We start from the raw sequence: 12,046 nt of genomic DNA on the forward strand, positions 1-12,046 counted from the left end.
CGTAAGTAAAGATGTCGATTCAATTAAATCAGGATATTTGAGGGGTTAGACAGGCAAAATTTAGTCGTAGTAATGTGTAGTAATGAAGCCAAGACTTTTACTTAGATGCTTCTGTTTGTTTGATTCAAATGAAGCGGTGTGTTTATTCGGCGGCTTTACTGTTTACTTCTGAAAGCGGTGTTGTACTGACGCCCTCTGTCCTCCAGAGGGCACCGGCCGCCTGTTCTTTGAGTTCTACCGCCTGCTGCACGAGGCCCGGCCAAAGGAAGGGGACAATCGCCCTTTCTTCTGGCTGTTTGAGAACGTGGTTGCCATGGGCGTCAGCGACAAGAGGGACATTTCCCGGTTCCTGGAGGTCAGTTCCTTTTATTTGCAGTGAATCTTCCTCCTCTGTCCCCCTTGTCCTGGAGCGCCCACTGGGCTGACATCATCGCCAGTGGCCCCGTGTATTTTTAGACCACAAGCGCCCTCTTGTGGGTGCTCGGTGACCTGGAAGCCCGACCCCGTTACGGCGACCTAAAGCTCATGTAATGGCTGGAGATGCTTTGTGGTTGCTGTAGTTCATTGTTCCGCTTATAGGTTGTTTTGAATTTTCTAATCTAATGCCATGCTATGCTATGCTAGGCTACAGAATAACGCTGTGATCTGCCGTCCTATACTACCATGTATCGTCAACCATGCTCAAGGATTCTAAAAAGTAAATAAACCCCCCCCCCCAAAAAAAAGGTTGATGCTGATGACTATGCTAAACTACATTATGTTCTAGGTCCTACTTTGCTGTACATAAGCTGTACATGTTTCATTTAGATAATGGAGATTCGTCCGTGCCGTGCTACACTAACACTGATGTTTAAACCTGTCCTCCAGTGCAACCCGGTGATGATCGACGCCAAGGACGTGTCGGCGGCCCACCGCGCCCGCTACTTCTGGGGCAACCTGCCCGGCATGAACAGGTTGGTGGGAGCAGGGGGGGGGGGGGGGGCACAGGGGGCTCTGGACCACCGCTGGCGAGACACCACCCAGGGTGTTGTGTAGTCGCGGTCCTCAGCCTGCCGTCAGTCATTGGTCCAGGCTCCCGTTTTGCAGTTAGATTAGATTAGTTTAGTTGTAGGTTGAAATTGGTCTCAGATTTCCAAGAGTTTTTAGAATGGGCCCCAAAGGCGCCTTTCTGTGTTTTGGTTGTTTTTTCTTAATGGTTATTCACTCTCTTAACCCGTTATTGTCTCCTCGTTCTCTCTCTCTGGTTCTCTCTCTCTGGTTCTCTCTCTGGTTCTCTCTCTCTGGTTCTCTCTCTCTGGTTCTCTCTCTGGTTCTCTCTCTCTGGTTCTCTCTCTGGTTCTCTCTCTGGTTCTCTCTCCCTGGTTCTCTCTCTCTGGTTCTCTCTCTCTGGTTCTCTCTCTGGTTCTCTCTCTGGTTCTCTCTCTCTGGTTCTCTCTCTCTGGTTCTCTCTCTCTGGTTCTCTCTCTTCCCCACCTGTCCAGGCCTCTGTCAGCCATGTGCAATGACAAGCTGGAGCTGCAGGACTGCTTGGAACATGGCCGGACAGCCAAGGTACGCATAGAACCCCCACTGTGGCCTTCTCACCACGTCAGCCCAGAGACACAGCAGAGGGTGCACCAAGAAAGCCTATGGCTAAATTACTGACCATCAGTAATTAGGAGGATTGTTTTTGTTTTTTGTCCAAACATAATATGCTCATTTGATTAGTCACTACATCTGTCAGTCACAGCAGGACTTTATTAAACATTTAAATATATTGTAGAAACCCTGAGAAGGATGGTTCCAGGAATGGTTAGGAGTGCAATCATTTCTGAATGGGCATATTATATGTTATATTATATGCATGTTGTCTGTGATGACATTAGGCTAGACATGACACAAACTGAATATTCTGCTAAATAGATATTCTGTCAAAAAAGTATTCTGCTAATCAGTACATAATAACTTTAATGTCAATGTCCTGCTATCTTGGTCTTCGGTAGTTTGGCAAAGTGAGGACTATCACCACCAGGTCCAACTCCATCAAGCAGGGCAAGGACCAGCACTTCCCCGTCTACATGAACGAGAAGGAGGACATCTTGTGGTGCACGGAGATGGAGAGGTGAGGCTGCTCCACATCCAACTCACACTTTACAATGAGGCTGCATTACTGAACCGTTGATAAGCATTGGTGAATGCAGTGATAAGCATTCAAAGTTTGCAGTTAATTAACAGATAATTAATGGTGTGGACCTCGTTTACTCGTGGGGATCATGTTTATTAATGGTGTTCACCAAGTTTAAGATTAGTTTGCTTATTATTATTTCACCCATTTCCTATAAGCAATATGAGTACATACAACTGAAATGATACATACAATTATGTTTGTCGCTTGTATTCCATACATATATTTGAAAAAAAACAACTTTGAAAAAGACTAGTATATAACAAGCGATCTGATTGGTTCCCAACCGTTGTATATTGAGCGTATACACACAGCTATGACGCCCGTTCAGTTTACAGAGTCCAGTATCACTCCGCGCCTAACTTGAACTGTTTATTTATATATAAAAGCGATAGCATAGTTCACTGAAGCCTAAAAAAAGCCTGTAAAGCAATAGGCACACGGTCGCCGGCAATTTAGCCTTCTAAATTGCTAAATTGCCGGCGAACCAAGCTACCGTCTCTAGCCTTCTCTCTGAAGGACGCTAGTGTGTTGCATAGCAACCGCCGTACACTTTGCCGGCAGCCAGGAGGGACTACTTTTCTGTATTCGTTAAAAAAAATGCTTTTCCGACTTTCTCGCTTTTTCAAAATTGAGGGTGTCTATGACTTTAATTTCGCCATATTTACGTAACCGTTTTATAAAAGCAATAGATCACTTCAGTCAGTGATATACGGTCATTATACCACAGTTTACCTCCGCTGCGCGTCGGGACGGACAACGCCCCTTAACTGTGGTATAATGACCATATACCACAGCCTGTCGTGATCTATTGCTTAAATATAGACAAGTATATAATAGGGCTGGGCGATATGGCTGAAAACTGTATCACGATATAAGTGTTTCATATCAGGTTTTTTTTAAAGGACCAGGAGAAAAATATAAACGTAAACAGTTTTATTTTAAACTTAACCTTCCCCTGATTGTAGGCAGACAGGGAAAAGGAATGTCAACACAACCATGGAAAACTCAAATAAATATAAACATAGTGAATGAAATGAAAACTTAACAATTATCAATTATAAAGTGCTCAAAAACATGGGCTACAAAAAAGTGTTCTAAAAACATTTGCAGTGTTAAATGTAAACATAACTGTGTGTTCACACCAAACGCGACGGCGCGACACATTTCAATACAAAGTCAACGTAGAGACGCGAATCTGGCAAAAAATTTTGTCGCCGAAACCCGCCACAAGATTTGATTGACGGCGCGACATTTTTCCACGCGAATGGCGAGCGCGTACACGAGGATTTGCAGCGCGACAAATTTGCTGAAGTTGAAATATTTCAACTTTTCCGCGGCATTCGCGTGAGACAGCCAATCAGCGTTCCCTCCCTGTGGGTAACGTGGGTGAAGTAACGTAAAACAGCCAATCAGCGTTCAACCGGCTGGGCCAACCGTTCCCTGCACTCCGCAGTGAACCGCAGCTTGGAGGAGAAAGTGATTGTTGCCGTTTGCGACTCCCGGAGCTCTATCTATATATAATATTATATGATATTATATATATAATATATAAATATCTATATAATATAAACATATATATAATATCACGGCACAAAGCGGTGTGCGCCTCCGGATTATATTATTAACCCATAAACGACGGGCATTCCGACGTCTCTCTCTCTTCAGGTAAAGACATGGTAAAGACATGCAATGGTGGTTATCTCGGCCATGGTTGATGAGAATGAATTGGCATAAAGCACCGTTGGCGGGCAAAATATGATGTCAGACAAAATTTGCTGCGCGACAAGTTCGCCTGACATAACTGCACACATAACTGCACAGCGACAGATTATGATTTGTCGCGCGAACAGGCGAAACGTGTGTCTTTTGGTGTGAACACACAGTAAGAGATGAGATCATGAGATCACTATTGCATTACTTGGTAGGTGGATTAAAGCTTATCTTCAACCTAGAACATGGAACATATGGATGTCATTGTTGTTGGGACATGGAAATATGTCCAGTACTGTCATGAACCATCATCCATGTTGTAAAGATCGCTAGTTAGCATGTTCGCTAACTAGCGATTAGCGCCTATTAGCAATTTTGTTGTTATGCTTGCTATCCATGTTATAACGAAAATGCCTACATTAAACAGAATAATGATAATGCCATCAAACATGGAGATATGTCCAGTACTGTCATGAACCAATGCTGGCCGCGGCGCCTGAGATCTGAGAAGAACTATCTTCACATATATTATTTACAATTTCCTCACTCGTTGCGGTACTCATCTTTAGTTTCTCACATCGCGCTGTTTCTGTTATGAAACACACACGCGAGACGAGACGGCGCAGCCAAACATGATACTGTTACATGATTGGCCATTGGCGTGTCGCTCCATACGTTGCTCTCCACAGGTATCAGAGGACGCGTGCCTTTGTTCACACAACCAACCTTGCTTCGCAACCTCTGGTTCCAAGCGGAGCTAGACTCTTTGCTCCGTTAACTTCCAACGAGGAAAAAAATTATTGCATTTTCTATTGATATTGATTACGTGTCTATCGCAATACATATCGTTATCGTTTTATCGCCCAGCCCTAGTATATAATACTTCCCAGACCTTCTAGTCTCCAACGTACCAAACATTAAAAAAATAAAATTGGTCCATTTATCGTCCTAACTGTCTGCTCTCTTTCTGTGCCCCACCTCCACCTCCACCCAAATCCTCCCCAGGATCTTCGGTTTCCCCGTGCACTACACGGATGTGTCCAACATGAGTCGCCTGGCCCGGCAGAGGCTTCTGGGTAGGTCGTGGAGTGTGCCCGTGATACGCCACCTCTTCGCCCCGCTCAAAGATTTCTTTGCCTGCGTCTGAGAGAGCGCGTTCTCAGGAGTTCCATATCTGCTCTGAACCGGCTAGGACACACAACTCAACTGTATTTTACGTCTAGAAACACGAGCCTCGATATTTACTCGGAACATACGCTTGTATCGCTCAGTCACAGCGACGCGCCGGTGTAGAAAACGAAATGTTTCACACGTGTTTGTTATTTTGGTTTTGTTGCGTTTAATTTCAAAAAATAAGTAATTGTTATTCTTATTTAATTTTTCAGTGTCCTTTTACCTTTTTTCTAGCCAGTGTTATCCGGTATTTGTTTTGTTTTTGTTTTTGGTTGAAATTTGATTTATTTGTGCAAGCTATACTTACAAGACTATGCTTTATTCTCGAGACACTCTGCGAATCAATCCAAGAGCTATCAAGGGGATTTATTTTTACGAAAAGAGCGAGACGATTCGTGAGATGGAAGACGGACGACCAGGAGCTCCGCCCCCCCCCCCCCTCCCCCCTCCCCCGTCTCGGAGACGTCTTCTAGCCTGGGTACAGCTCTACCCCCCAGGAACGTAGCCTAGCTATCTTGGTTGCCGGCCTCCACATGGGGAGAGAGGTGGTGGGTAAGGGTCCCAGCTGTCCTCCTGGGTGTCTCTTGAGAATGTGGAAAAACACCAGTTGACAATATACCTCTTTGTTTTTACGGTTTCTATACACACACACACACACACACAGACGAAGGTAATTTAAGGTACTACTGTAAAAAATGGTAACCGATACCATGGTGCTTCAAACTAATGACAAGACATCATGGCTCATGTGGCAGTACGGTTCAAAGCAACAAACACACAGAACAATAACTTTGATGACTGTAGTAATGTACTGTTAGCATACCGTTAGCAGCTAACAGGCTAACTCCTCAGCGCTAACAGGTCCTCGGTGCTCTATGGTGACCTCTCACCGGTGCTCAAACCATTCAAAGCTCTGCTGACCCCTGACCCCTGCGGGCCCCACTGCCTGTGTCTCTTGTCTGCACAAAACAGGAAGTGAAGCTACACTGCCACATGGGAAATGATGTTTTACTACTGTCGTTTCAAAATAACCTTAAGAGCAACGTCTGCGGTGAACTACTTTTTTTCTAGTCTCATCCTGGCATTATTACTGTACAACTGTGGGTCGGAGGGGAGCGGGGAGGCCAGGGTCGACCAGACCCCCCTCTTCTTCGTCCACCTTCCTCTTCAAACTGAAAAAAAAAATGGTCAGGTGCATATCCTCAATTCTATGGTGCCGCTTTGCAGTTCTTCTACCTTTTTTATAGCGATTTTGTGCTGTTTTACCAACATTATAAGGCACTTTTATATGTATACTTTTTTTCTCTTGATATTTTACACACACACACACACAAACTATTGGTTGTTGTGAATTGTTTTTTGGTAGAATGTGAACTGATATATCCTCATGTAACGCTTTTATTCTTTTGTATATGGTAGGGCTGTGCCAATACAAGTGACTGAATGAACATACTGTATGTGAAACCCATGTATTTGACTAAATGTACAGTAGACACAGATTCAAAATGGTTAATATTCACTCCTTTACCAAGCAACCCTAGTCGGCCATATTGTCTTCTGTTCTGTACCAGTGACATAATATGTTTCTTCTTCAGATTTGAAGGATGTCTTTATTTCTATCATGATTGTTGAATTTACAGACAGAGTATGTATTTTGTATGATATTTGTCCATTATGAAAGACACACACACTTTTGCCCTGCTATACTGATTACGGTCCCAAACATTAGTATGCACATGACCTACTGATCCAAATTTGGATTACCGTTTTTAAGTCTAAATTCTCTTGATTGTACCCCCAAAGCTAAATATGGAGGATTTAGGAGGGAAGTTTGTCAGAACTTTAAACTGGCGCAGTAGTTGACAAATGTCAAGAAATCAAAGAACAGACATAGTCATGGAAATAACTCATAGGTTATTGCTTGTTTATGTCATATTTAAAAAAAATCGAAATCTAATTTTTATAAAATGTAGTTTCATAATGTAATTAAGTTCTTAAGTGACCTTATTGCCATTCTTTTACCCCATACACACATTATTATGAATTCTTGTGTGCTGTGTTATTTTAAATCGATGTTTCTCCCCCGACCTATATAACTCGGATCCATCAAGTTTGTACAGATTGTACATAGTTTTCCTGTTGCTGTTTTAATTTTTTTGTTATTACATATGAGATGTACAAATAAATTGTCTTCTAATATATATTATCAAATTACACAAAATCCTAGATTTAAATTTAAAATCAATGACAAATTTGATTCAAAACATGCTTTGAGCACTAGATATTAGAGAGACTCCAAGTCTACAGGTTAGTTCCATTGAGTGTGTGCGCTTGTGTAAGTGCGTGTGTGTGTGCGTGTGTGTGTGTGTGTGTGTGTGCGTGTGTGTGTGTGTGTGCGTGTGTGTTTGTGTGTGCGGATGCATGTTGAGTGAATCCAGACAAATAAAAAATCTGTTGATCCTATTTTGACTTAAGTACAGCTTTATGGCCAACGGTTAACTTTACTGCACAGCCCTACCTGGTTTATTTTCTTCATATGGAAAACAAACCAACCACCAAACGATTATAGGGACTGTATGTGCTTTCTTATGGTGCTAAACATTTTATCTACTCAAGAAAAAGGTATATTTGATCGGTTAGATGAATAAACTTGTCATGACAATGACCGTTTTAAGTTCCTTGTAGTAATGGAAAAAAGTTTCTCCCCCCTCCAACATATAAATATATATCTATATATTAACAAAGACATTTTAACTTTGTACTTGAAAAAGACAACGAGTGACAACGGAAAGGTTTGCGATACTGTTTTAGATTAGGGATTGCTGTAGTTGGTGCATATCTGTGGAAACATCATGTACTGGGTAACAGGCAAAAAAAATCCATAATAACTTACTGTAACATAATGTATTCTTAAAACGCATCGCTTTTAAACTTACATTCCATGCCGTAATATCTTCCATTACTGTTTTTTTTATATATTTATAATTGATTCTTAATAGTTTTTTCAGTTGTTGTTATGTTTCCTAATCAACCACATTACTTTACACTGTTGAAGGCAGATTCATTCAATATTCAGTGATAGGCCGACTGTTGACACCTGCTCCGACTTATGTACTGTGTCATGTTTTTGTTTATTTCATTTTTTTGCTTATTTTATTTTAACCTGGGCCGATTTTGCTTTCCTCAAGACCAGTTGGTACAGCAGATGTAGCAGTCTCTCTCCCACCTCTACCCCATACCTGTATTGTGTCCAGAGAGAACGTAGACGCTCCTTAATGTACTTGTGCTGGAAAACACTTGAATAAATGTATTGGTTTCTTTTTTTGGTGCAACATTGGGGACTTTTCCTGTTTATTTTTTTTGTTATTCCATTGGATTAGTTGTCATCCAATCACGGCCAAGATGGTCGGTGAAAGTTGGTGCTCTGTGTGGTTTAAAATGTAGGCCTAAATTGTCTTTTGTTGTCATAATTAGGGTTATTCATATGCAAACATAGGCCTATGAAAAGGCTCATGCACATGGGAAAGCTAGGCCTATTAAATTCATGAGGCTCGACAGAAGAACAATTTCAACCTACATTTTAAAACTAAACTAGAACCTCAAACGATTTTACTGGCATTTTAATTTCTTCTCAACTGTTAATATTAAACATATAACTTCAGCGGTATAACAATGTAGCAGAATCATTCCAATAAAGGTATTTGTTGATATTTCCAAGCTATTGCATGGATTATAAACACACAAATGCTTAGTAGAGCAATACTAACCTGAGACCTATAGAAAGTTTAAGATGAGAGGGTTTGGCTGTCTTCACAAAGCCAAGTGGGCCTCCTCCTGGTCCAACAATGGGTGTTGTCCTCAACCTATCACATAACCAGTATACTTAAATGAGTATACTTAACCTCCCCACATCCCATAACCAGTACTTAAAGTGAACATCAAATGGAAAATACATTCGAGCCTTAGTTATTAGTCCATAAAATGTACCCAGAATGATATATGCCTGTGTGTCGCTATAAACCACAATGTCTTTATTGTGATTGGTGTGGGTGGGGTCGATCGTTGCTTAAACCCCACAAAAAGATTAATTAATTATAAATACCAAAAGGTCATTCTTACTTTTCAGACTAAATAATCAATGTCAGAAGTACATTGTTATAACAATTATTATCATGTAGGCCCCACCTGCCGCTTGTTTTCCTTTCATAGTTCACACCCACTTCATTTAATAGTGGTACAGCCTCCTCCGTGGGGACACGCCTTAAGCATGCGATGATTGGCTCCTCCGGCGACCAAGCCTACGGTCCGGGCCGTTGATTGGAGCGCGCGGCCGTCGCGCAGCTCGGATGCTGCGATCGGCCGGTCCCAGGAAGGCATCTGCTTGAGCCACCAGTGTTGCCAGATTGGGCCAGATTTCCCGCCCCATCTGGCAACCCTGGCTGCAGCGCGCTGCAGACAGCTCTGGCCCAATTTGGCAACACTGTGTGCCGTTATCTCCTCGGTGGCGCTATCCCCGGATTCTGTTAGATACTGTGCCTGTCAAAAACTATCTATCGATATAAAAGACGACCGCAGCTGTAGACCCACAGAGGAGGTATGTGCTCAACGGTATTATCTGAACTTGTTGCCAGAATTTGTGGTCCTTTTTGACTTTGTACATGAGACGTGTGAGTATCTTTTATCCCAATACTTTGTTCCCCTTGCTCCGTGTTTGGGTGGCTCCTATCTCCTGGAGGGTCTGCCGTCTCCCGGCCAGCCCAATAAGGCTTGATCGATCAGGATGGGGAAATATAGACCTTACTTTAGAAGACGGGAGTGCTAGGTAATTGTAAGATATGCACTTATGCATATCTACGTATGCACATTTAGACGGCAGCATGATGTATATTGAGTGTGGAGGAGAGTTGAGCCGCTTCTTGGTTCCTGATGGGGAGACACGCCGGCTTCTTTGTGTCAAACGCGCACAAGCAGAACTCACTCTTTTTAATCTATTTATTTTTTGCATTAGGTTACTTAGAAACATAATGTAGGCCTGCACACACTACTGCGAGGGATTATTATTATTATTATAATAAAGCGTGTTTTGCTCCGCAGGAGCCTTAACCATGAGCAACATAGAAATTAATCCTGTACAACCAAACACAATTGTACTTTAAATGCTCAGACAATGCAGTGGATGTAGTGAAAAGTAAACCTATATTTTTATTTAACATCAAACTTCACGAGTTGAACCTGTACCTATGGTAATATCTCATAACTAGATGTGTGTATTTAATTGGCTTTTTTGCAAGATGGTTAGCGTTTTCCATTTCTAAGATGTGTAATTGAATATGTCTAAGTGATGGATGCATGCATTTCTTAAATAAATAGCGATAGATATGACCATCTTCCATATCGTCCATCTCATGCGGTAAAGTCGCCGCACCCTCACACGTACGCGTCACACGCACGTCGTCTACGCGCACGCAAGGACGCACATTCACACACTTGCAGAAGCACACATGACATGGCATCATAAATAAAGGAGTACATCTCAGTGGACATACTGTCTGCGATGTGCATTGTCAGTTAAACGTTAAACTCAACCCTAAATTGGGGAACATCTTTTTGTCGTTAATATATATCTTATGTTAGAAATAAGCTCAACACACATAATATGACTTAAATATATACATTAAAAAAAGACAGAGACAGGTGAACAGGCAAACGGACAGACAGACAGAGACAGACAGACAGACAGACAGACAGACAGACAGACAGACAGACAGACAGACAGACAGACAGACAGACAGACAGACAGACAGACAGACAGACAGACAGAGACAGACAGAAGGGTGAAAAGGCACGAAGATAAAAACATGATCAGACGGACGGTCAGAGCTGTCTGTGACCGACACACACTGCACTCAGTCCTGATGTCACAGCAGACAGCACAGAGCAGCCTCACAGCCGGCCTCTCAGCCTCACAACCAGTCAGCCTCACAACCAGTCAGCCTCACAACCAGTCAGCCTCACAGCCAGTCAGCCTCACAACCAGTCAGCCTCACAACCAGTCAGCCTCACAGCCAGTCCCTCAGCCTCACAACCAGTCAGCCTCACAACCAGTCAGCCTCACAACCAGTCCCTCACAACCTCAGCATCCCCCACTATGAGGTACAGGGACACTCCTAGTTGAAGCGTTGTGGTGTTTGTGCTAAACAGAACTCGATGTCTTTGCCGCGATTCAGGTTGGCTTCCTCACGTTTTCCCAGAGAGCTTTTCGGGGCATTTGGCGTTAAAAGATCTAACAAAGTACCATCAGACCAGAGTTTTTATTCAGTATTTGCACTCAGAACATATTGAAGTAAGACAGGGAGGTGGGCGAGAAGAGAGAGGTTCACCACACAGCGTATAACCACAGTGGGTTGATTGAACCTCCATGCTTTGCCCATTAGCAGGTCATGCTGGTTAAGGAGTCTTCTCCCGTCACTGTTTCTCGAGGTGCTTGTGTGGGCCATGGTGCCTTGGACAGGGCTTCAACAGCGGGCTGACAGAGGGAGGGGAACCACATGTAGGACAGGATGTGTGGCTCGGAATCCAACTGGGGTCACTTCAGGGGAGTCCAGGGCCACCAAACAGTTTTTAAGACTTTTCTTCCTCCTCTCCTCCTCCTTCTACTCCACCTCCTCCTACTTCCCTCCTCCCCTTTCCACCTCCTTCTCCCCCCCCCCCTCTTCGTCTCCCTTCTCCCCCATCATCTCCCTCCCCCCCGTCTCCCCCTCCTCTCACTCCTCCTCCTCCATCCCCTCATTATCCTCCTCTTCCTCCTCATCTCCTCCTCCGCTTCTACCTTTCTCCTCCCCCCTCCTCACTCCTCACTCCTCTTCTCCCCATCTGCTCGCTCCTCCCTCATCCTCATCTCCTCTTCCCCCCTCTACCCCTCTCCTTCTCCTTCTCCTCCTCCCCCCTCCTCCCTCCTCCCTCCTCCTCCTGCTCCTTTCCTCCAGAGCTATAGCC

General features: G+C 43.4%; 1 protein-coding gene across 2 annotated transcripts in view; it reads left to right on the forward strand.

Moving 5' to 3' along the window:
- Window positions 1-8,433, forward strand: part of LOC311362488 (DNA (cytosine-5)-methyltransferase 3A-like) — a 51,657-nt gene extending 43,224 nt beyond the window's left edge. For both annotated transcript variants that reach the window (XM_084482344.1, XM_084482345.1), the window contains 5 exons: window positions 207-355; window positions 868-953; window positions 1,482-1,551; window positions 1,983-2,101; window positions 4,883-8,433. In XM_084482344.1, the coding sequence (XP_084338470.1) occupies window positions 207-355; window positions 868-953; window positions 1,482-1,551; window positions 1,983-2,101; window positions 4,883-5,024 (566 nt within the window). In that variant the 3' untranslated portion in view covers window positions 5,025-8,433. The remainder of the gene's footprint in view (window positions 1-206; window positions 356-867; window positions 954-1,481; window positions 1,552-1,982; window positions 2,102-4,882) is intronic.
- The last annotated feature ends 3,613 nt before the right edge of the window (window positions 8,434-12,046 follow it).

The sequence above is a fragment of the Micromesistius poutassou genome (genome assembly GCF_964030765.1).
Source record: "Micromesistius poutassou genome assembly, chromosome: 17".
NCBI lineage: Eukaryota > Metazoa > Chordata > Actinopteri > Gadiformes > Gadidae > Micromesistius > Micromesistius poutassou.